The following is a 24865-nucleotide window of genomic DNA, read 5'->3' as shown; positions in this document are numbered from 1 at the left end:
ATATGTTAAGAAAGGCTTTTAATTGACTTTTTCAAGCTCTTGCATATTAGCTGGTGCTTTACTGAATACACTATATATATATATATATATATATATATATATATATATATATATATATATACATTCTTTCTTTTACAGTATGGGAAAACAATGGACACAGATAAGACAATAAGCATGGTCAAGTTATTGGAAGATCATTAATACTGAAATGTGTATTTCTGTATTTTCTTGTAAGTTTGTGGGGGTGGGTACCTGGCATGCCAGAGCCCATGGAACCCTGTGGATTCCCTGTAGGACACGGCTATTTTTAACCTGTGCCTCAGGGTAGCATTTTGCTTAATTGTTGTAGAACATCTACAGTGTCGCTCAAAAGTATTCACCCCCTTGGACTTTTCCACATTTTATTGTGTTACAACATGGAATCAAAATGGGTTTAATTAGGAGTTTCTGCCACTGATCAACACAAAAAAGTCCATAATGTCAAAGTGAAAAATAAAATCTACAAATTGTTCTAAATTAATTACAAATATAAAACAGAAAATAATTGATTGCATAAGTATTCACCCCCTTTGCTATGACACACCTAAATAAGCTCTGGTGCAACCAATTGTCTTTAGAAGTCACATAATTAGTTGAATGGAGTCCACCTGTGTGCAATTAAGGTGTTTCACATGATTTCAGGTTAAATACACCTGTCTCTGGGAGGTCCCACAGTTGGTTAGTACATTTCATAACAAAAACTACATCATGAAGACAAAGGAACATTCAAAGCAAATCCAGAACAAGGTTCTTCAAAAGCACCAATCAGGGGTATGATATAAGAACATTTCCAAGGCTTTGAATATCCCCCGGAGCACAGTAAAGTCCATTATTAAGAAATGGAGAAAATATGGCACAACTGTGAATCTGTCTAGAACAGGCCGTTCTCAAAATCTGAGTATCCAGCGAGAAGGGCACGAGTCAGGGAGGCCACCAAGAGGCCTATGGCTACTCTAAAGGAGTTACAGTCTTCCATGGCTGAGCTGGGAGACACTGTGCATATGGCAACAATATCCCAGGTGCTTCACAAAACTGGCCTTTATGGGAGAGTGGCAAAAAGAAAGCCATTGTTGAAAAATCTCGGCTAGAGTTTGCCAGAAGGCATGTGGGAGACTCTGAGACCAAGTGGTCTGATGAGACCAAAATAGAGCTTTTTGGCCTCAACGCTAAGCGCTATGTTTGGCGCAAGCCTAACACTGCACATCATCCTGAGAACACCATCCCTACCGTGAAGCGTGGTGGCAGCATCATGCTATGGGGATGCTTCTCTGCGTCAGGGCCTGGAAAGCTCATGAAGATATAGGGCAAAATGGATGCAGCAAAGTACAGATAAATCCTGGAGGAAAACCTGCTGAAGTCTGCAAGAGACCTGGGACTTGGGAGAAGATTCATCTTCCAGCAGGACAATGACCCCAAACATACAGCCAAAGTCGCACTGGAGTGGCTTAAAAACAAAAAGGTCAATGTCCTGGAGTGGCCCAGTCAAAGCCCGGACCTCAATCCAATTGAGAATATGTGGAAAGAGTTGAAAATTGCTGTTCACCAAAGGTCCCCATCCAACTTGACGGAGCTTGAGCAATTTTTTCAAAGAAGAATGGGCAAAGATTGCAGTGTCCAGATGTGCAAAGCTGGTAGAGACTTATCCAAATAGACTCATGGCTGTAATTGCTGCCAAAGGTGCCTCTACCAAATATTGACTCAAGGGGGTGAATACTTATGCAATCAATTATTTTTCTGTTTTGTATTTGTAATTAATTTAGAACAATGTGTAGATTTTATTTTTCACTTTGACATTATGGACTTTTTTGTGTTGATCAGTGGCAAAAACTCCTGATTAAATCCATTTTGATTCCATGTTGTAACACAATAAAATGTGGAAAAGTCCAAGGGGGGGTGAATACTTTTGGGAGCCACTGTATCATCACTTGCAGAGGTGCACTGTAATCTGTTGCAGTGTGGCTACTGTACATGCAGGATTTGATCTTCATTTGGTGCTGGAAGGGATGTGTAGAGGGTCTGCTCACTCACCAGTATCAATGACATAATTTATACTTACTGTATACTTCCCCCTACACTGCATGTTGGTCAGAGGAAAAGATCAATTGTGTGAAGCACTGGTCCTCTGGGTGGAACTTCTTTCCTGATCTTTAATTTTACAGCTTTAGAGAAGGTGTTTTTTTGTTGTTTTTACTTTCCATTTGCTTATTCTTGACACTGCAATTGTCCTAGATGTACATTTGTTTTTAATTGCTGCATGACCACATGTTCTTGGCATTAAAGTAATATGGAGGGACTGCATTGCAGTTCCAGTTATACTGGTATGTTGATTTGGTCCAGCAAAAGACTGACATGCCCCCAGAAAAACATTACATATCAGAATCTGAAACTGTGTTGAAAAGGGGGTGTGATAGAAAATGACATAAAAATAGAAATTAAATATCTGTATAATTCTGTGTATCAGCCAGTGCATCTCAATTCCTGTGGAAGCAGTGGGATCTTGGATGAAAAAGGCAAGATAAACGGGGCTGTCAACAAGGTAAAGATAATTGCACCATATTTAATTTCATATATATGTATATATATATATATATAATATGTTCATGTATATACAGTATATTGTGGTAAAGTATGGGGTAGAATAGCAGAAGGGAGATCTATTGGTCCACGTATCGCTAGTAACACTGCAGGTGCATTGGAGACAGAGATGTAGTCCAGTAGTTGAGAGGGATAGAAAACTACATCTCCCAGAACGCAATGGTCTAATGCAGGGACACGCAACCTGCGTCCCGTTTATCGTCTGACTGTGGCCCAGTATTAATTCCATTTCACTTATGAATATATCATAAATATTTTTTTTTTAACTTTCTTGACTTGCTTTTTCTAGTTTTTCACATAAAAAGCAGCACACCATTTTAATTCTTACTGCGGAGGGTAATTGCTTCTCATCAGCTTGTCTCCAACTAATTTTATGAGTCTTCCTCTCCTTTCTCAAATGCACAAACCTGCTGCATTGAAAGAACCCTTTCCCAACATAGGAGGCTTGTTGCTAGGGAAGTGACGTCACTGCCCTGTGACTTTTGCTACATTGCTGCCTGCTGTACAACTGAGCAATTTGTCTGCTAAAATAAAAACCGCTTCAGCAAGTAGATATTTAATTTGCTTTGTATTATTATGCAATGTGTGTGTATATGGTATAACAGTAATGTTACAATATTAATGCTTTGTTTTTAATTGTTTTGTATATTTTTGTTTGTGATGTGTATCGTGCAGTACAAAATAAAATTAACAGTAATCCTAAGGGAAATTGTGTGTGTGTGTGTATATATATATATATATATATATATATATATATATACAGTACTGTGCAAAAGTTTTAGGCAGGTGTGAAAAAATGCTGTAAAGTAAGAATGCTTTCAAAAATAGACATGTTAATAGATTATATTTATCAATTAACTAAATGCAAAGTGAGTGAACAGAAGAAAAATCTAAATCAAATCCATATTTGGTGTGACCACCCTTTGCCTTCAAAACAGCATCAATTCTTCTAGGTACACTTGCACAAAGTCAGGGATTTTGTAGGCATATAGTCAGGTGTATGATTAAACAATTATACCAAACAGGTACTAATGATCATCAATTCAATATGTAGGTTGAAACACAATCATTAACTGAAACAGAAACAGCTGTGTAGGAGGAATAAAACTGGGTGAGGAACAGCCAAACTCAGCTAACAAGGTGAGGTTGCTGAAGACAGTTTACTGTCAAAAGTCATACACTATGGCAAGACTGAGCACAGCAACAAGGTAGTTATACTGCATCAGCAAGGTCTCTCCCAGGCAGAAATTTCAAGGCAGACAGGGGTTTCCAGATGTGCTGTCCAAGCTCTTTTGAAGAAGCGCAAAGAAACGGGCAACGTTGAGGACCGTAGACGCAGTGGTCGGCCAAGGAAACTTACTGCAGCAGATGAAAGACACATTATGCTTACTTCCCTTCGCAATCGGAAGATGTGCAGCAGTGCCATCAGCTCAGAATTGGCAGACAACAGTGGGACCCTGGTACACCCATCTACTGTCCAGAGAAGTCTGGTCAGAAGTGGCCTTCATGGAAGCCATACCTCCTACGTGGAAACAAGGCCAAGCGACTCAACTATGCACGAAAACACAGGAACTGGGGTGCAGAAAAATGGCAGCAGGTGCTCTGGACTGATGAGTCAAAATTTGAAATATTTGGCTGTAGCAGAAGGCAGTTTGTTCACCGAAGGGCTGGAGAGTGGTACACGAATGAGTGTCTGCAGGCAACAGTGAAGCATGGTGGGGGTTCCTTGCAAGTTTGGGGCTGCATTTCTGCAAATGGAGTTGGGGATTTGGTCAGAATTAATGGTCTCCTCAATGCTGAGAAGTACAGGCAGATACTTATCCATCATGCAGTACCATCAGGGAGGCATCTGATTGGCCCCAAATTTATTCTACAGCATGACAACGACCCCAAACATACAGCGAAAGTCATTAAGAAGTATCTTCAGCGTAAAGAAGAACAAGGAGTCCTGGAAGTGATGGTATGGCCCCCACAGAGCCCTGATCTCAACATCATCGAGTCTGTCTGGGATTACATGAAAAGAGAGAAGCAACTGAGGCTGCCTAAATCCACAGAAGAACTGTGGTTAGTTCTCCAAGATGTTTGGGCCAACCTACCTGCCGAGTTCCTTCAAAAACTGTGTGCAAGTGTACTTAGAAGAATTGATGCTGTTTTGAAGGCAAAGGGTGGTCACACCAAATATTGATTTGATGTAGATTTTTCTTCTGTTCACTCACTTTGCATTTTGTTAATTGCTAAATATAAACTATTAACATGTCTATTTTTGAAAGCATTCTTACTTTACAGCATTTTTTCACACCTGCCTAAAACTTTTGCACAGTACTGTATATACAGACGTGCTCAAATTTGTTGGTACCCCTCCACAAAAAACAAAGAATGCACAATTTTCTCTGAAATAACTTGAAACTGACAAAAGTAATTGGCATCCACCATTGTTTATTCCATATTTAATAGAAATCAGACTTTGCTTTTGATTTTTTATTCAACATAATATTGTAAATAATAAAACAAATCAAAATGGCATGGACAAAAATGATGGGACCGCTAACCTAATATTTTGTTGCACAACCTTTAGAGGCAATCACTGCAATCAAACGTTTTCTGTAGCTCTCAAAGAGACTTCGGCACCTGTTAACAGGTAGTTTGGCCCACTCTTCCTGAGCAAACTGCTCCAGCTGTCTCAGGTTTGATGGGTGCCTTCTCCAGACTGCAAGTTTCAGCTCTTTCCATAGATGTTCGATAGGATTCAGATCAGGACTCATAGAAGGCCACTTCAGAATAGTCCAATGTTTTGTTCTTATCCATTCTTGGGTGCTTTTAGTGTGTTTTGGGTCATTATCCTGTTGGAGGACCCATGACCTGCGACTGAGACAGAGCTTTCTGACACTGGGCAGTACGTTTCGCTCCAGAATGCCTTGATAGTCTTGAGATTTCATTGTGCCCTGCACAGATTCAAGGCACCCTGTGCCAGGCGCAGCAAAGCAGCCCCAAAACATAACCGAGCCTCCTCCATGTTTCACTGTAGGTATGGTGTTCTTTTCTTTGAAAGCTTCATTTTTTCGTCTGTGAACATAGAGCTGATGTGACTTGCCAAAAAGCTCCAGTTTTGACTCATCTGTCCAAAGGACATTCTCCCAGAAGGATTGTGGCTTGTCAATATGCATTTTAGCAAATTCCAGTCTGGCTTTTTTATGTTTTTCTTTCAAAAGTGGAGTCCTCCTGGGTCTTCTTCCATGGAGCCCACTTTCGCTCAAAAAGCGACGGATGGTGCGATCAGAAACTGACGTACCTTCACCTTGGAGTTCAGCTTGTATCTCTTTGGCAGTTATCCTTGGTTCTTTTTCTACCATTCGCACTATCCTTCTGTTCAATCTGGGGTCGATTTTCCTCTTGCGGCCGTGCCCAGGGAGGTTGGCTACAGTTCCAAGGACCTTAAACTTCTTAATAATATTTGCAACCGTTGTCACAAGAACATCAAGCTGCTTGGAGATGGTCTTGTAGCTTTTACCTTTACCATGCTTGTCTATTATTTTCTTTCTGATCTCCTCAGACAACTCTCTCCTTTGCTTTCTCTGGTCCATGTTCAGTGTGGTGCACACAATGATACCAAACAGCACAGTGACTACTTTTCTCCATTTAAATAGGCTGAATGACTGATTACAAGATTGGAGACATGTGTGATACTAATTAAAGAAACTAATTAGTTTGAAATATCACTATAATCCAATTATTTATTATCTTTTCTAAGGGGTACCAACAAATGTGGCCAGGCCATTTTAGAATATATTTGTAGAATAAGCAATAATTCATCTCTTTTCATAGCTTCTTTGCTTTATTCTATGACATACCAAAGGCATGCAAGTATACATGATAAAGTAGCTTTTAATTATATCACTTTTCAGGAGGAATGAAGCATTATTTCAATGAGCTGTAAGGGTACCAACAAATTTGAGCACGTCTGTATACAATACACAAAAGGATAAAGTCATATGTGCACTCCAATGCTTAAAATTAAGCTCTTTTATTAAACTATTGGAAAATGATATTGCAACAATGGTAAAGGAAGGTTTGTTTGTTCTTTTTAAGAATTTTATATAAATAAAATGAACTGAATTTTGAAGATAACAGGGGTCACGTCCGTCTTTTAAATGACATGGTGAGTGTACGGCTGATAATACATATTTTTGATACTATATATATATATATGTGTATATATATATATATATATATATATATATATATATATATATATATATGTATATATATATATATTATTTATTTATTTATTTTTTTAGAAAAACATATGACAAAATAATAACTACATTTTTTAGGTTTAGTTCCCCTGATCCAGTAAAGCACGAAACGGAACAAGTGACATTGTAGCGTTCTGCTCCCAAACGTTTTACAAGTATATGTGTCTTTGTGTTTAATAGACAGACATGATTTCTCATATCTCTTGACGCTGAATCCGTTCCCTTTTTAGATTCTCCAGCCATTCAGACTCTCCCAGCAACAGCTTTGTGAAATCTCCACCCGCCTGCTCAAGGGCATGGAGAAGGGACTGAAGAAGCAGAACAACTCTGATGTCACCATCAAGATGATACACACATTTGTGAGGCACACAGCAGATCGCACAGGTAAGGCTATTTGCTTTTGGGGCTATGTGTAATGATCAGCATTATTACACATGTACAAACTTGATGCTGGGTGGGGGAAAGAGTTTGGTGGGTCTTGATTAGTCCTTTGTATTTTCACAGAGAATGGAGATTTCCTGGTGCTGCATGTAGATAAAAATGTAAAGGTGATGCTGGTGGAACTATTGGAAGATGGAGAGATAGCTAAGGTGAAAGGGAAAAAAAACTATGACCTTCCTCGGGATATTCTGCGTGGCACAGTGACGCAGGTACTAATATCTTCTCAGACTATACACATATACACGTTGTTTTATAGCATTAACAATATGCTACTTCAAAGGTATTGGGGTATATAGCTAGATGTACCACACAAATGCAGGCACTGAGTCAGGGACATCACTTTTTAAATATACAGACGTGCTCAAATTTGTTGGTACCCCTTCACAAAAAACGAAGAATGCACAATTTTCTCTGAAATAACTTGAAACTGACAAATGTAATTGGCATCCACCATTGTTTATTCCATATTTAATAGAAATCAGACTTTGCTTTTGATTTTTTATTCAACATAATATTGTAAATAATAAAACAAATGAAAATGGCATGGACAAAAATGATGGGACCGCTAACCTATTATTTTGTTGCACAACCTTTAGAGGCAATCACTGCAATCAAAGTTTTCTGTAGCTCTTAATGAGACTTCTGCACCTGTTAACCGGTAGTTTGGCCCACTCTTCCTGAGCAAACTGCTCCAGCTGTTTCAGGTTTGATGGGTGCCTTCTCCAGACTGCAAGTTTCAGCTCTTTCCACAGATGTTCAATAGGATTCAGATCAGGACTCATAGAAGGCCACTTCAGAATAGTCCAATGTTTTATTCTTATCCATTCTTGGGTGCTTTTAGCTGTGTGTTTTGGGTCATTATCCTGTTGGAGGACCCATGACCTGCGACTGAGACAGAGCTTTCTGACACTGGACAGTACGTTTCGCTCCAGAATGCCTCAATAGTCTTGAGATTTCATTGTGCCCTGCACAGATTCAAGGCACCCTGTGCCAGGCGCAGCAAAGCAGCCCCAAAACATAACCGAGCCTCCTCCATGTTTCACTGTAGGTATGGTGTTCTTTTCTTTGAAAGCTTCATTTTTTCGTCTGTGAACATAGAGCTGATGTGACTTGCCAAAAAGCTCCAGTTTTGACTCATCTGTCCAAAGGACATTCTCCCAGAAGGATTGTGGCTTGTCAATATGCATTTTAGCAAATTCCAGTCTGGCTTTTTTATGTTTTTCTTTCAAAAGTGGAGTCCTCCTGGGTCTTCTTCCATGGAGCCCACTTTCTCTCAAAAAGCGACGGATGGTGCGATCAGAAACTGACGTACCTTCACCTTGGAGTTCAGCTTGTATCTCTTTGGCAGTTATCCTTGGTTCTTTTTCTACCATTTGCACTATCCTTCTGTTCAATCTGGGGTCGATTTTCCTCTTGCGGCCGCACCCAGGGAAGTTGGCTACAGTTCCATGGACCTTAAACTTCTTAATAATATTTGCAACTGTTGTCACAGGAACAACAAGCTGCTTGGAGATGGTCTTGTAGCCTTTACCTTTACCATGCTTGTCTATTATCTTCTTTCTGATCTCCTCAGGCAACTCTCTCCTTTGCTTTCTCTGGTCCATGTTCAGTGTGGTGCACACAATGATACCAAACAGCACAGTGACTACTATTCTCCATTTAAATAGGCTGAATGTCTGATTGCATGATTGGAGACGTGTGATACTAAATAAAGAAACTAATTAGTTTGAAATATCACTATAATCCAATTATTTATTATCTTTTCTAAGGGGTACCAACAAATGTGTCCAGGCCATTTTAGAATATCTTTGTAGAATAAGCAATAATTCATCTCTTTTCACAGCTTCTTTGCTTTATTCTATGACATACCAAAGGCATGCAAGTATACATGATAAAATAGCTTTTAATTTCATCACTTTTCAGGAGGAATGAAGCATTATTTCAATGAGCTGTAAGGGTACCAACAAATTTGAGCACGTCTGTATATTGTAAAAATCCTCCTTTGTAAATACTTAAGTACAGGATGTTGATTAAGTACATCTGCGGTTTGGTTGTCTTTAGTAACTAAATTACCACTGCTGTCACGTAGACTACTAACTTCCTCTTTTAGTTTCCTTTTAGTATTAACATATTAAACAAACCCTTTTGGATTAAGTTTGCTATCTACCACTACTTGCCTCTCTAATTCCCTTTTCGCTCTCCTAGTCTGTTGTTTTAGGTCTCTACAGGCCTCTCTATACTCCTTGTGAGGCTGCTCCCTTTGATTTAATAGAAAGATACAATTATTTGGTTTTTAATACCCAGCTTAATAGATTGATTTACCTATCATGGTTCCTTTTTCTTAAGTTTACTTTTCAAATTTTTGGGATAAATTTATCCTGTATTTCTACATTGTATCCCTAAATGTAATCCAATTGTTTCAACTTCATTATCTATTAGTATTCTATCCCAGTCTCAGTTCCATGTTGAACTCGTCTCCATCGTTTGGAGTTAACCAGGATTCTGTTATTCCTATAATGTCGTAGTTTTCCACATTGACTATGGCTTCTAATTCTAGACATTTGTTTCCAATGCTTCTTGCATTTAAATATAGCCATTTAAGTTTATGAACGTTGGTGACAATTTGGTTGTACTTGTTTGTTTTATTCATGTCCCCCTCTGCATCATTTCTAATCCTGTTTTTGATTAGAGGATATACTTGTAATCCTTTGCCCTAGCTCTGTACATTACATTTATTTTGCAGAGCCTCCTGACTCTGTTTCCTTATGTTGTTTGTTCCCATGTGAACTACGACAACTGGATCCTCTCTGACCCAGGCCAAGAGCCTGTCCACCTGTGTTGTGATAGCGTGCACCCGGGCACCGGGTAGGCAACACACCATTCACGACTCAGGACCACAGCTACGCACCTGACTATCTATGTTCCTAATGATTGAGTCCTCTATGACTATGCTGCACTTCTTGAATTTCCCCTGGGGGGCTGCAGCACGGTGGTGCCCTGGCTCCACACCACATCCTCCACTGTGCTTGCAGTGTCCGGGAAGGCAGTCTCTGAGGGAGCAAACCTGTTCAAAACACTCAGCTCTGCAGTGGCTGTTTTGGCAGAGGGTGCACTCCTTTTCCTTCTGTTCCGTCCCCCTGAAACCCAGTCCCTACCTGCTACTGACTGTTCTTCTATTTGAGGGCTTCTATCATGCTCATTGCAAACATAATGCAAATGTAAGGGGAAATTAACAATATTGCAAAGAATAAATTGCAACTTGACCTGACAAATCTTTCAGTATTTATTTGTCTTTATTTGATAATGTATATATGAAGAAACTCCAGGTTTATGAAAAATACATATTTTATAAATATATTTTTTTCCCACTTTCATTTCGGCTCCCCTCCACTCCAGCCAGTGAGACCTTGTGTTTTATTTTACAGCTCTTTGACCGCCTAGCTGACTGTCTGTACCGGTTTCTGGACTCCCAGGGTATTAAAGACCAGAAGCTACCCTTGGGCTTCTCCTTCGCCTACCCCTGTGAGAAGGTCAGTATGCTTATTATCCCTTGGTTGAATGTAAAGAAGATTTTTTTAGTACAATGCCTCCAAACAAAAGAAAAGCACAGGTTCATTTCACAGCCATACAAGTTGTAAAATCAGCATTGATTTACCTGCTGTTGTTTAACAAGGTGTTTGATTACTCTGTTTTAGGGTGCAATGATTGAATGCAAAAAGGAACTCGAGATCCCTGAATTGGAGAATAAGAATATAATCTCATTGCTGAACGCAGCTATCAGCAAAAGAGAGGTGAGTTCTTGTGATCAGATTCCATTGGTGATTTATGATTATATCAAGAAATCCCCACATTATCACTTGGGGGTGGAGGGGGGGCTGAGTTACCTTAGTTACAAAAGGCAGAGCATCTCTTCCCTGCCATACCCCAGTTACCCACAATTTACAGTAGTGATGTTCATGGTGTTCACCCTACCACATATCCTCCTCGCTTTGCAAAGCACATGCTGCCATGTAGTAGTAAACAACATTACATAGCTTTCTTCATAGAACATTGATTGCTTTGATACAAAATGAATCCATTGTAAATGATCAATTTATTATAAACAATCAACCATTGATTTATAGATATGCTGGTGACGGCAGCAGCTAACCCCCCCCCCCCTCTTCTCTCTCAGGATTTCAACATTGGTTATGCATTTTTGGTTAATAATGTTGTTGCAACTATGATGAGCTGTGCGTACCATGATCTCAGCTGTGAGATTGGCCTCATTGTAGGTGAGTATATAACCGGCTTCCAAATTTGATTATTTCAAGGGAGCACTCTTTACACAATAATAAAATGAACAGATAAACCCATTTTATTATGTACATAATATCAGTGACACTCATCTGAACACGGGAAATCAAGATGCCTATAGGCATGGTTTGGAGATCAGTTTTTCATATAGTTGAATATTTCAGTATTGATTATGGGCTCCTGTGCAATTTCTTAATCGACGGGGCATGCTTCTAATAAATCAACAGAGGACGTCTTGGGAGATCCTATCCCATTCTTAAGTCAGTGCAACACCAAGCTCTATGATGTATAGAGGAGGGTTACAACGCTGATAAACATGACATTGTTCCATGAGATTAAGGTCCAGACTTCTTCCTGGCCAGTTCATAATTTATAGCCTCCTGCTGAAGATAAACTGCAACAATCCTGACAGCATGACAACGAAAGACAATGACAAACAAAGAATGGTTTTACCTGCTGTTCTGCACTCGCTATAAAATTAGCACTTTGCCATCATTAATCCATTTAAATGATATTGAAATGTATTCGAATCAAGAAAAGAGCATGGAATTGGGCAGGGATGTGGAATATTAAGCGGATGCAAACATTATAATGAGATGTAAGGATTTTGCCTTGCTGACCCTCCAAAAACTTTTCACCTCCTCTTACATGGTGCAAACCATTGTAGAAGTGAGCAATTAAGATCTGTATAAAAACACACACCTTCAGAGACCTGTCATTGGCCTCAGGATGGCAGCTGTGGTACACTTCCTGATGCTGCGACGCTTGGCTCTTGTTGAGGACAGGCAGGAAAAGCTTCGGAGGAGCTCCTAACTCACCTCACCTCTGGGCTGTAAGTGCAGTATGGCGTGAAATAGCTATCAAAAATCTGTGTGCGCAGAAACGCAGTTTGTAATTGTAAAACGCAGTTTGTAACTGTGAAACTAAGTTTGTAACTGTAAAATAGGAAAAAAATACAATTACGGTTCTAATTTACACTTATGAAACTCAGTCTACGCTTACAAATCCGCTTTCTGCTCACTCGCCACTTTTGAGAGTGAAATTGCTCTCAGAAATACGAGCGCGCAGAAACGCAGTTTGCAACCGTAAACCTCTCATTTTTTTTCACTTACGGTTCTAATTTACACTTACGGTTCTGTTCTCCGAGCGCTCGACTCCCATTTCACATTTAGAGTTTTTTCTGCGCAAGCACGAAACTCGGTCTACGGTTACAAATCTTTTTGAGCGTGATTTCACGCTCAAAAAAGAAAAAGTGCAGATGCGTAGCTCAGGCAGCCAAGTTGATTGTCGGCACTGTCGATCGGTCACTGTTTATCCCAGCCAACATGGCGGAGGATGGGGTAAAAGCCGCAACGAGCCGGAACGGCCCAGAACTGTACTTTAATGAATTCAATTGCTTTAAAAAACAGCATAAAAAGTTACAACCATATGAGGAGAATATTTTAACAATCAGAACCAATTAATAACGTGCTGTCATTAACCCGTTCCGGGCCAGAACCCGCTTTTTATCAACAACTAAGTGGGAACAACATAACACTATTGAAAAAACCCACCAAACCGACCTTTAACTGCCCATTCCGTACACTGGATGTTTTTGTAGACTGAATGATGAGAATATAGGGGTTAGAGAACATCAGCTTGCTTCTGGGTTCCCATGCGCTTCTTCTTGGTCCACACATCACTAATAGAGAGAGAATTCGTCCATATTACTAGATGTACATATTTTAAGAGTCATAATATAAGAAAATGTGTGTACTTTTAAGATGTTGACTGTGTAACCACATAGAAATTGTTGAATGTTCACTTTAACAAACTAGTGTTGTTGATGAGACTGTTGTGAGATGCAAAAGCGGCAGTAGTAAATGTGTGATATTAAGATTGCAATGTAAAACGAGTGAGATGTAGGTTGGATTGTTAAACTGTATTTCATTTTTAACGTGGTATCTGTTGGGCATGATGAGATTGAGGTTTCAGTAGCCTTTAATGTAAGATACAACCCCTGTAGGTACGAATGAGGTGGAGAATGGCAGATTTCTTTTTTACAACACATCTCAAGCCACTGTTTATTAAGTTAAGAAGAAAAAGGTAACGGGAACTCGGAGCAAATAAAAGTTATTTGTAAACCCCGGCGGCCACGACAAAGCCCAATAATAAACCCCCCAGATAACCCCACAACACACCCTGCCCAAAACGCCTCCTCCTCCCTCCTCCTGTTACATTAGTAAATGTGCTCCCTCTGTGCACAGAATGTTATAGGCTACAGTGTAATTATTAGACGAATTGTCATGCACTCGGCTAAGAATGACATAAGAGCGAGTGTCGAGAAAATGTGAATTAGCAAGGTATTCGATGGGTAAGGTGGCCCAGTGGTTAAAGACAAAGGCTTCATGCCAGGTGGTTCCCGGTTCAAATCCCAACTCACACAGCGTGTGACCCAGAGCAAATCACTTAATCTCCTTGTGCTCCGTCCTTAAGACGTAAAACCGAGGTCCTATTGGAGGTGACTGTGATACATAGTTCACCCATAGTTTCTGGAAGTCGCTTTGGATAGAAGCGTCTTCTAAAATGACTAATTAATAATAATTAAGAGACAAAACTGCTTGACGCAGAGACTCCAGACCGTGCCCAACTTCCCATTGAGAACAGGTAATAACCATTTGTTTTGACTGCTGTGGCTTAATATTGTTTGGTACTGGAAGTTAAATAATAAAGGTTTTGTTGATTGATGGGCTACACTTGCATTAAGTGTCTGATTATTACTAATACCTTCCAGGAATGTTCTAAAACATTCGTGAGGTTTAAAAATCTTACACTCTTGAAAAAGTTATTCCAAGAAACCGTATTTCAGGGGCTCCAAATAGTATACAAAGAACCTTTTTTAAACAGCAGGCTAAACCACCATAAATTTGTGACAATTTGTGTCTGCGTATAAAGCATATAAAAACAAAATAAATACAGTTTTATTACCCGGAATGGGCAGTTAAAGGTGGGTTCGGTGGGTTTTTTCAATAGTGTTATGTTGTTCCCACTTAGTTGTATTGTGTGTATTATTTTCATACTCTTTTTCCAGCTTCGGAACCCTGTGTTCCAGTCGGTTTTGTCTATACAGCTGTTTATTGCACTGAATGGGCAGTTAAAGGTCGGTTCGGTGGGTTTTTTCAATAGTGTTATGTTGTTCCCACTTAGCTCTATTGTGTGTATAATTTTCGTCGTCTTTGCACATTCGGAACCTAGTGTTCCGGGAGCTTTTTGTTGATAAAAAGAGGGTTCTGGCCCGGAACGGGTTAATAACAGCGCGTTATTAATCGGTTCTGATTGTTAAAATATTCTCCTCATATGTCTGTAACTTTTTATGCTGTTTTTTAAAGCAATTGAATTCATTAAAGTACAGTTCTGGGCCGTTCCGGCTCGTTGCGGCTTTTACCCCATCCTCCGCCATGGTGGCTGTGATGAACAGTGACCGATCGACAGTGCCGACAATCAACTAGGCTGCCTGAGCTACACATCTGCACTTTTTCTTTTTTGAGCGTGAAAAAAAATGAGAGGTTTACGGTTACAAACTGCGTTTCTGCGCGCTCGTATTTCTGAGAGCAATTTCACTCTCAAAAGTGGCGAGTGAGCAGAAAGCGGATTTGTAAGCGTAGACTGAGTTTCGTAAGTGTAAATTAGAACCGTAATTGTGTTTTTACTGTTACAAACTTAGTTTTACAATTACAAACTGCGTTTTACAATTACAAACTCCGTTTTACAATTACAAACTGCGTTTCTGCGCACACAGATTTCTAATAGCTATTTCACATAGTGCGGCCGCTAAATACACGATGCACAGGCACTGCTCATCATTGTGACCCTGAGTAATTTGTAAATATTGTTCTTAAGCTTACATAGGCCACAGTGCAAAATAATTGCCTGGCCGCTAGGCAATTTGGATTTTGTAGCCGCAATTCTTTGCACTATGCCTATCCTTACATCGGCCCCATAGTGTGTTTTCTATTGAAATTCAAACAAAATATCTATGTTCTATGATTATTTAAAAGTGAAATGTACCTGCGCAGTAGGATCAAAATGATCCTGAAATTTTGGATAAAAGTAATCCAGATCTCCTATTTTTAAATTCTGAAAAACACAATTACAACATTTAATCGCTTTGGTAATCGGATTACCAAAGCAAAATGGATCACAGTAATCCCAATCGCATGTTGATGTTTTGAAAAAACAATAATCCCAATCAAAAGCGGAAATCGGATTATCAGAGTTTTGAAAAACCGGCCCCTGGTGATCAAGGCAGCAGTCAGCAGTCTCTTTGGTGCTGTGGGTTCAATTGAGAAACTGTAGCGGGTCTTCTTGACCTCAAACCAGACTCGAGCGTTTGGTCACTTATGGTGACTCCAGTGCCAGTCCTGAAGTGGATATTTAGCCCATGTGCAGTGGACTGGTGATTCCTCAGTGCTGTTTTGTGAAACATTGAGTGGTGTGGTTGACCTTCAACAACCTCCAGGATGTCTAGTGCACAAACCTGTAGTTTGATAACGTATCCACAATCTGGAGACAGAAACTACACATCTTTGAGTATCCCCAGGATCCAGCCATCACAATTTATTGAAGAACATGTAAACGGTGTACATATATGTTCATGGTTTCATTTTTGTCTTATTTAACATGTGCTTATCTGCTATGTGCTTGTTGTAAAGATGATGGGACAAATGCATGTTATATGGAGGAGCTGTGTAATGAGGAGGGAGTCAAGGAGTCTGTGTGCATAAACACTGAGTGGGCTGCGTTTGGAGATGATGGTGTTCTTGGTGACTTCAGGACCAATATTGATAAAGAGCTAGATCTGAAGTCTCGCAAACCATTTAAAAGCACGTGAGTACTGTTTGCATCAGATCTTTTCTACTAACTGTTCATTTAGAGGTTTAATCTGTAAAGTACAATAAAAAAAAACAAAAAATACTTTTTGTAATCGAATCAAATACCCACACAAGCACAGTTACATTTTTCTAGGTTGTTAGCTGTAATTTTGTTCTATTTCCTGAAGCTTTGAGAAGATGATCAGTGGGATGTACATGGGGGAGATTGTCCGTCTCATCCTGGTGAAACTGGTTAATGAGAAGCTTCTATTCCAAGGACTGACAACCCCAGTCCTGCTCGAGAAGGACAGTTTCAAAACACAGCACATTTTTGAAATTGAGAAGTAAGTGTGGAGTTAGTCGATCAACCTTAAAGTAAATGTGCTTTTATAATATCGTCGTAATTGCAGCATGTAATTGTAACTTTTTTTAACGGATAACAGCAAATGAAACATAATTTGTCCTTATTCAGAGTTGTATTTTTTACAAGAAGACTGCAGTCTGACCTAAAATTCTGCACATTCAGTTTTCCACTTGCAGCATGTTTCACATGTTCCTGTATATGTGCCTTTGCTCTGACTGTAACCCTCCTTGTGATGTGCCACAGAGATGCAGAGGGCTTGGATAAAGCCAGTGAGATTTTGAAAAGCCTGGGACTGCAGCCCAGCCGTGAGGACTGTGAGGTGGTCCAGCAGGTCTGCATCGCTGTGTCGACTCGCTCCGCTCATCTCTGTGCAGCCGGCCTTGCAACCATCGCCAATCGCATCCGCAACAACCGCGGCCTGCGCCATTTCGACACCACCGTGGCGGTGGATGGGACAGTCTACAATGAACACCCCAAGTAGGGAGATGCCGCAGCGGTTTCATTTTTTTCTTATTTGTCTGATTTTCTATGAAACTGTTAACATTCACTAAATCTAAGGATATTCATAAATGCAGACCTTTACTTTAAAGAATTTGAAAATTTGACATAAAAGCAGCAGTTTATCTGTAGTGTTTATTTAGCCTTATTTAACATAAATACTAAGAAAAAAGTAAGCAAAGAACCAACATATTAACAGCAAAGGAGAATCGCTTATAATGGTAATATAGCCTATAAGAGATTTTCAAGTATTGGTTTGCACTATTTTATTGTAGTATGTTTTAAGACTGTAGCTTTAAGGTATTCTAAAAGGATGCTCAAGTTTCCTTTGTGTATAGAAAGGCAGTAAACCTCAAGGAAACAACTGTCCGAGTTCTACAATCTCAATGAGAAATCTGAAGAATAGTAATGCTCTCCCTAGGTTCAGCCAACGGTTGCAAGAAGCTCTTAAATTGCTGGCTCCGGAGTGTGATGTCTCCTTTATGCCCCGAGAGGACAGCAGTGGGATAGGAGCTGCAATTGTAGCGGGCAAGGAACTACGGAAGAGAAAGCGTGGTCTGGTAAAAATAATTAAATTGCTTTTGTTAAAGGTGATTTGCAGGTGTTTCAGTTCCTACCTGATAGAGCTAACTCAGGAATTCCCAAACCTGTAGATGTTCTGCTGTGGTTTTTTAATGCATGTGTGAGTTTTAATTGTGGTCTAAGACAGCAATTCATTATTATTTTTAGACTCCTATTTAGTGACTGGTCAGAATTATTTTTATTTATTTTTAAGCCCTGTAAATTATGATTAAAGAAAAAAAAGGTTTTAAAACAGATTTTAAACAGTTAAAACATGAATTTATAATGTAGATGGTAAATTGTATCTATGTATATATTTACTATCCCATATTTAAAACACACCACAAAAACTTCATGGCATCTTGTAGTAAGGCCATTGAAAGCAAAGAGTAAAAAAATCCCATTGATACGCAGTCTTGGTCTTTCAACCATTTCTACAGGCAGGAGATGAAACATGTGGGATAAAAGGACAGTTTTATTCCACATTTTGTATTTGGATGAGAATTTTATAATATACTGTAATATACGTGTTTTAAAAATTCACTGTTTCTCTATCTCTTATAGGTTTGATCCAGCCTTAATGAAATCAGAATTTGCAAGCTGTATTACTGCACAGAAATAATGGAATAAGCCTTCTTGATTCTCTCCTGCAGTCCCAGTTGGGGTTATAATTGTCCCAGTTGGTGAATTTGTCTACTCAATTTGGGTACCAAGAAAATAAAAAATGAAACGTTTAATGTCTATGAATATATTATTTTTATTATTTCTACATTGTCTAATTGTATAATACTTTGGAATGAGTGATGTAATAATACTGTATGGAGCTTATTTGTCACAGTTAAAAACATGACTTGCTATGATAATGCTATGTCCTGTTCCCTTGGCTGCACAAATGCAGTTTGTTTTTTTGCTTTTAAACTTTCATTTCGCTTTTACCAAAATCCAATTGGATATCAGAAACATCCCTACTTTATATGTATTACTGTACTGATTTAATTTTAATAAAGCTGTTATCACTGACTTGTATGTGTTCTATTATTCACATAAAATGTATGTATTTTTTAGGCACAACTGCCCACAGGGTTTAATGTACTGCATTATGAGCAGCCCCCCACACATAGAGTAGAAAATGTGAATTAGAAATATTATGGCCTAATAATGTGGTATTTATAATGTATTTTTAAATATGGAATGAAAAAAGATAGGGATTACAATTATAAATAATTGATTGTTTTAATTGACACAATCAGTAGGCTTCAGTAGCCAAACCTTTTTGGTAAAACAAAACATGTGCAGTTAAACTAGTTAACATAATTGACTGTTGCTTTCAAGAGTCTTGTTGCACTGTGAGTTTTCAGGGAAAGAGAGATGCCAAAGCGTCCTGCATTCTTCCTACAAATATCAATAATTAATTTGTGGTCTGTAATAACTACAACAGGTTACTGGTTTGTTCTCGACTGAATTGAATGCAGAATACACAGTTTCAAGAGAAAGAGTTTGGGATTAACTGTTTTTTTTAGTATTTAAACACAGTTAAGAATGAGGAGAGTACTGTTGTTTTGGGTGATGCTGTGGTTACTTTTTCTTATTCACAATGGTGTTGCAGATCCAGTTCATTCCATCCTGTAAAAGAAATAAAGATATTCAGTGGTCAGAATTATTAGTGAACTACAGAAGTGATGTCATTAGCCAGGTGATTCCCAAGAAAGTGAATGGTTTTAGCAGCGGTCTGGCGTCACGGCCCTCCCTTACCTGCAGCCCCTCCCCTGACAGGGCAGCACAGGCCTGGATTTGCCACTCCCTGTCTCTGTACGTGTGGAGGTTCAGCCCCTCAGCGATTTCGCTCGCCGGAGCTGCTGTCACCAGGTCCTGCTTGTTAGCAAAGATAAGCACTGGAACTGCCTTCAGATTATCTTCTTCGATAAGATCAGATAACTCCTGCAGGAAAGGGTGAAGTGCAAGATTACAGACAGGAATGTGTTCACATGTGTGTTACCGTTTACAGTGTGTTCTGGATTGGTGATCGTAAACTAAAAGCTTCTCTTACTCTGTGACCCATCAAGCGTAGTACTGTACTGTAATGAACTACAATATCGAAACTGGGTTCACAGACATAACTATCCCCTTCCCCCCACATATGCAGACTCAAACAGGGTCTCCAGTGGATCATCCATTGAAGGCACTTCCATGTGGAGTGCAGGAAGAGTCATAGAGGAGCTGGCTGGTTTGAATCCTGGTGGTGCTGAGTTGCTGACCTTGGGTAGCCCACATTGAATGCTGCATAGGGTTTTGTGCTGCAGTGGTGTGGATAATATGATTAGGGATAGTTCAGATTATTGTACTTCAGCACTCCCTACTGGTCAAGCACCCCACAAGTCAATCCACACAAACCTTCCATCTGGTTCTTTGCCTCCAGTAGCTTGGTAATCTGTTGCTCTGGTTCAGCTGGTGAAGAGAGACCGTGGGAATGGAGGTTGCTCATTAATCTTCAGGTTACCTAACTGGTAAGTGGGTTTCAATGGCTTTTCAAATTGGTTAAAAAATGAGGGTAACATATATCAATGATCAGTGAATTAAAAAGGAGCAAAATCAAGCAACAGTCTGAAACACACATACCTGTCCTGTTTCTTCAAAACGTTTCTTGTCTGCGCTGTCTATGACGTAAATCTGCAGCCAGAAAGATGAATGCTAACCTCATATCTCCTTGTTGAATTAACAAAATGAGTATATGGATAGGTTCTTAATAGGTTCTCATTATTAGGATGCCAAGTTTTGCCTTCATTGCAGCTAAACGATTCAATTGTATTATACAGGATAAACCCACAGAGATGCACCAGCTTGATCTGTTCCCTTGGTATTGGACTGTTCAAGATTTATATTACCAGAACGGGGGATTTCACAAAGGTTCAGTCAGATTTATAGACAGTAGCCAATATGCCATCTAAGAAAGTACTTTTTCTGGTGTCTTAAAATGCAATATTTTTGTTTTGTTTTTAAAAATAAGTAAATGATGGGGTTTATTAATGGTTGGGTTTTGGTCTTTCAACTCCACTTACTGCTTTTGGAAAGGTCAAGGTGTCACATGGTTGTTGAGGAAACAGGAAGAACAACATGACCAAAAAAAAAAAAAAGCTAAAACTGTACTGTAAATCTTAACAGAATTCAGAATTACTCCAAAACAACAAAAAAACGGAAATAAAAAACTATATTAAAATGACATTTAAGCTTAAGGTATATCTCTACAGTTAACCATAAAATCAGGCAGCTCACCAACAAGTCTGTGTTCTCTAAATATTTCTTCCAAAAAGGCCGAATCTTCCTTTGACCTCCAATATCCCAGACGTTCAGTTTCATACCATTAGAAGCCACACTTTTAATGTTGAAGCCCTGCAAGAAAAGGAAGTGTGTGAAATACAGGTACTTTTTTCTTAACGTAAATTAATGTTTGGCTGCCTTTTTAGCCATTTGGTGCTCTTGGAGACCTACAGATTTAAAGCCATCGAGCGACCGCCATCCAGGAGACCAATCGATTTACAGGCTGAAAGTGAGGAGTAAGCTCAGTAGAACTGCACAGACTGAGGTACTGTGGGATTGCATTGACCTGCTATGAAAGTGTCCGGTTATTACCATTCTGTTATCATGTCTTGATGGGGGGAGTTACCTGCTTGTTGGGGTTTGAATACAACATTTGTTGAACAGAATATGAAAACAAAAAACATAATTTTATAAAGTTTTGAAATTTTCAGCACACTAACTTGTACTGTCTGGTTACAGCTTTGTTTTATTTCTGCATGTACATATAATAGACTGAACTGACTGAAATTTTATTTATGATCACTATCGTAATCAATACAATCGTGTACAAATTTCATTTATATTACATATAGCACTGAGATGTAACTTCTTTACAGAACAGGCAGCAATTACAGAGTTCCCATATATACACAATACATCCAGACTAAATCACAAAACAAACCATCACTATGGTTTAAAACAACATAAAACATACATCAAACAAGTCTATTCACAGCCAAAACTGAAATATTTAACTCCTATCATCAAGAATGGAACCCTCTTTCTGATGGAACATGGTGTGAATGTTTAAAGCGATAATAAATTAAGTAAGATAGATATGTTAATAGTTGGATTAATTGGCAGCCGACATGCACATTTTGTATCAGTTTTTTTCAGTGATCCAAAAAAGCAAAGCCTTCATCTTACATTCATTACAAGCCTGTTGTTTGTAAGCCATTTCTGCCGAGTGTTAAAATCAGATTGCAGCTTCTGTTCAGTTTCCTGTTTGACACCCCATAAGATGAAATGCACCAGCATTCCAATGGAGCTCTCTACGTGGATCTAAATTTAAAAGTATAGAATGCAACCCTACTGATTTCAGAGCTGGAAAACGTTCTGATCTTCTGGATACAGTCCAGGCTGTCTCTGTGTAGCTTGAGCTAAGCCATGCTGGCTCCCAGCAGGAGTCAATGTGATAATTGCTCAGAAAGAGCTCTGTGTTTCCCTGCCAGTTACATTGTTAATCACCTCTTCAGCCATGGTGCCATATACCTTGACCTACTGCCCCTTTTTTACTACAGTAGTTATGCAAATATGTCATTTAAAAAGATTATTTCTACCTGTAGCTGCGCCCTGCATTTTCCCACACAGGATGTGCATTTATATAAAGCTAGATATGCCACTTAACCCCTTCTTATGTTATTACTACTTCTCTGAAAAGGTCAAGTTATCTAAATGAGACCTAATCCTATAATCCTGCATATATAACACATTCATAATCCTAAACCCTCCCCATCTTTTCCCAGTAGTGTAGCTCACCTGTGTTGGCGTAATGGTGCTAACGTCTTCTGAAGCCAGTTTCTTCAGTAATGTTGTTTTCCCTGCATTGTCCAGGCCCAAGAGAACTATTCTCAACTCCTGCTCTGGAGCGCCTTTCAGCTTCTGGAGGACCGAGAACAAGCCCTGGATAAGCAAGTACAAATAAACAAGTGTGAATTAGACTCTTGGGACATTGCAAGGTCACCCGGGTCTGGTCGTGCAGATTCTATCTCCAAGATATGCTCACACCAGACCACAGGTCAGTCTCAGAATTAGGCATGATTTACAAGGTCCAGTAAAAAGTGGCTTTCTGTATTGCGCTTGTACTGTAGGTTTTAACTCGCAACCTTTTTAGTAAACTTTAGTAGATGGATATGCTGTTGTTAGCATGACTCCAAGACTGTTGGACTTGCATGATTGATTGCATTATTGCAAAGGGATTCTGGGGTCTTTATCTTTTAGTTTGCAGGTGATAGTAGGCTGTCAGAGGAAGTTTTGGAAACTAGCAGGAGGAGCAGACTAGCAGGATTCTCAGTCAGAAGCATGGTTCTATAAACTGCATATTAAAATGCTATTTCATGTTTATATTGTTTATCATGAAAGCTGTCTATGTCTCTCCTGGGTACCCAGCTACACATATTCCAACACCACACAGCCTAATTTCGCTATGGATTTCATATTGGCTGAGGGGGGCAGGTTATTTGACTACACTGTAAATGTTTTTTTAAAAGGTTAGGGACCCATAAACATCGAGCTAATTTCTCTATAATAGTCAATTTATCAATCCATGTTAATAGATATCATATTTACATCATCAATCAAGCATGTGTTCTGAGAGTGTATACTATTAGAATTGTATATTATATATATAATTCAATGTTTCTCAGTACATGATTATGAATAAGACCTATTGACATATTGCTTTTTGCATTTTAATGAAGATGGCACAATATTTGAGGGCTAGAAATCAGTAGCATCATTTGAAAGTGTCCAAATAAAAGACCCCTCCCGCCATCTTAAAAACAAATTCATGAATCAATGTAGGTTTCTGTATTCTTGCAGGCAACAACCTAATTCAAATGATCAAACAACTGTAGGTCTTGCAAGAGACTGAATGAGTTTCAATGTTTTCTTTCAGTAGAGTAGGAGAGACTCTATCCCCGTTCCCACGCATGTGGGACCAAAAATATTGACAATAGCAATCTTACAATTCTCATCTGCATCCCTTTACACAGATGATCTGAAGTCTACACTATCAGTGTAGGTTATGAGCATATTTATTTAAACCTGCCCTGGCATGTTACAATATTTAAAGATGTGCATCTCCCTTCCTCCAAAGCTATGAATCTATTCATTTTTAATTATACTGTTACCACAACGTTTAAGGATTTTTTTTATTTTTAAGGGCTCAGCTATCAATATTTTTATCACTTCTATGGCTGTCCAGTACCTTGAGGTTATGTCACTCTTGAAAAAAAATGACTTCAGGTTATTATCGGTATCAATACTGTTCCTTAATATCAGTCCAGGGTCTGGCCAGTCTGTGTATTCAAGTATTCTTTTCCTGTGTCTAGACAGGATAAATGGAGGATAAATTCTACTCTACACAATTCATTTGTACTCCAAGAACTAGATTGCAAAGTAAATGTTTGTGTTATATGTTAGTATTAGCAGCGTATTTTAACAACATTCTTGAATGTGAGAAGCTAAATATTCAACATACGAAAAAAGTTCTGCATTATGACAACTCCCTGCTCCCGTCCAAAGCTAAACATGTCTTCAAACCCGACGTCATCCCCGGCTGTCCTGATGTTATCTCTTTAAAAGGTGACAACCCCACCTTCAAAGAAGGAAATACAAAGCCGACTATTTCAAGCTCAAGAAAACCCTTCAAGTCATTAAAGACTGGTGACTCACCAAACTGGCAATACAGGTAGAATACATACCTTTTGAACTTCTCCCATTTTATCTTGTTTTCTTCAGGAATAAAAGTGAGGAAAGAAAGCTACATTCTATAGTCACAGCCACGCAGACACAAATTGAGTTGATCCTACAGGCTGGATTGAGTCCGTGGGTTCCTTCTTCCCTTATGCAATATGTACAGTCCACAGGGATCTCTCTCTCTCTCTCTCTCT

General features: G+C 39.1%; 2 protein-coding genes across 3 annotated transcripts in view; one reads left to right on the top strand and one right to left on the bottom strand.

The window, feature by feature from the left end:
- Positions 1–19017, top strand: part of LOC117413428 (hexokinase-2-like) — a 28229-nt gene extending 9212 nt beyond the window's left edge. The window contains exons 4-14 of the mRNA XM_058996760.1: positions 2501–2575; positions 7118–7271; positions 7392–7537; positions 10754–10858; positions 11024–11119; positions 11503–11602; positions 16316–16490; positions 16663–16818; positions 17082–17315; positions 17758–17896; positions 18462–19017. Of these exons, the coding sequence (XP_058852743.1) occupies positions 2501–2575; positions 7118–7271; positions 7392–7537; positions 10754–10858; positions 11024–11119; positions 11503–11602; positions 16316–16490; positions 16663–16818; positions 17082–17315; positions 17758–17896; positions 18462–18467 (1386 nt within the window). The 3' untranslated portion in view covers positions 18468–19017. The remainder of the gene's footprint in view (positions 1–2500; positions 2576–7117; positions 7272–7391; positions 7538–10753; positions 10859–11023; positions 11120–11502; positions 11603–16315; positions 16491–16662; positions 16819–17081; positions 17316–17757; positions 17897–18461) is intronic.
- A 94-nt stretch (positions 19018–19111) lies between these two features.
- Positions 19112–24865, bottom strand: LOC117413429 (ADP-ribosylation factor-like protein 3). Of its 2 annotated transcripts, XM_058996761.1 has the most exons (6): positions 24677–24865; positions 22731–22874; positions 21168–21284; positions 20514–20564; positions 19650–19835; positions 19112–19520 (listed from the first exon to the last, which is right to left on the bottom strand). In XM_058996761.1, the coding sequence occupies exons 1-6, from the start codon at positions 24692–24694 to the stop codon at positions 19473–19475; spliced, it is 564 nt and encodes a 187-aa protein (XP_058852744.1). In that variant the 5' UTR covers positions 24695–24865; the 3' UTR covers positions 19112–19472. The 2 variants fall into 2 exon arrangements, with proteins under 2 accessions (XP_058852744.1, XP_058852745.1); XM_058996762.1 differs by lacking the exon at positions 19112–19520 and having other exon boundaries at positions 19699–20191.

This window comes from Acipenser ruthenus, chromosome 23, assembly GCF_902713425.1.
Source record: "Acipenser ruthenus chromosome 23, fAciRut3.2 maternal haplotype, whole genome shotgun sequence".
NCBI classification, from domain to species: domain Eukaryota; kingdom Metazoa; phylum Chordata; class Actinopteri; order Acipenseriformes; family Acipenseridae; genus Acipenser; species Acipenser ruthenus.
This window is presented reverse-complemented; position numbering and strand designations above follow the sequence as displayed.

Excerpts from the sequence above, each read along its gene's own strand:
- LOC117413429 (XM_058996761.1), bottom strand. Across the intron at positions 20,565-21,167 it reads TAGAGAACACAGACTTGTTG|ATTTACGTCATAGACAGCGC; the intron begins GTGAGCTGCCTG and ends TTCTGGCTGCAG. Across the intron at positions 19,836-20,513 it reads GTTTTGAAGAAACAGGACAG|GAGTTATCTGATCTTATCGA; the intron begins GTATGTGTGTTT and ends CCTTTCCTGCAG.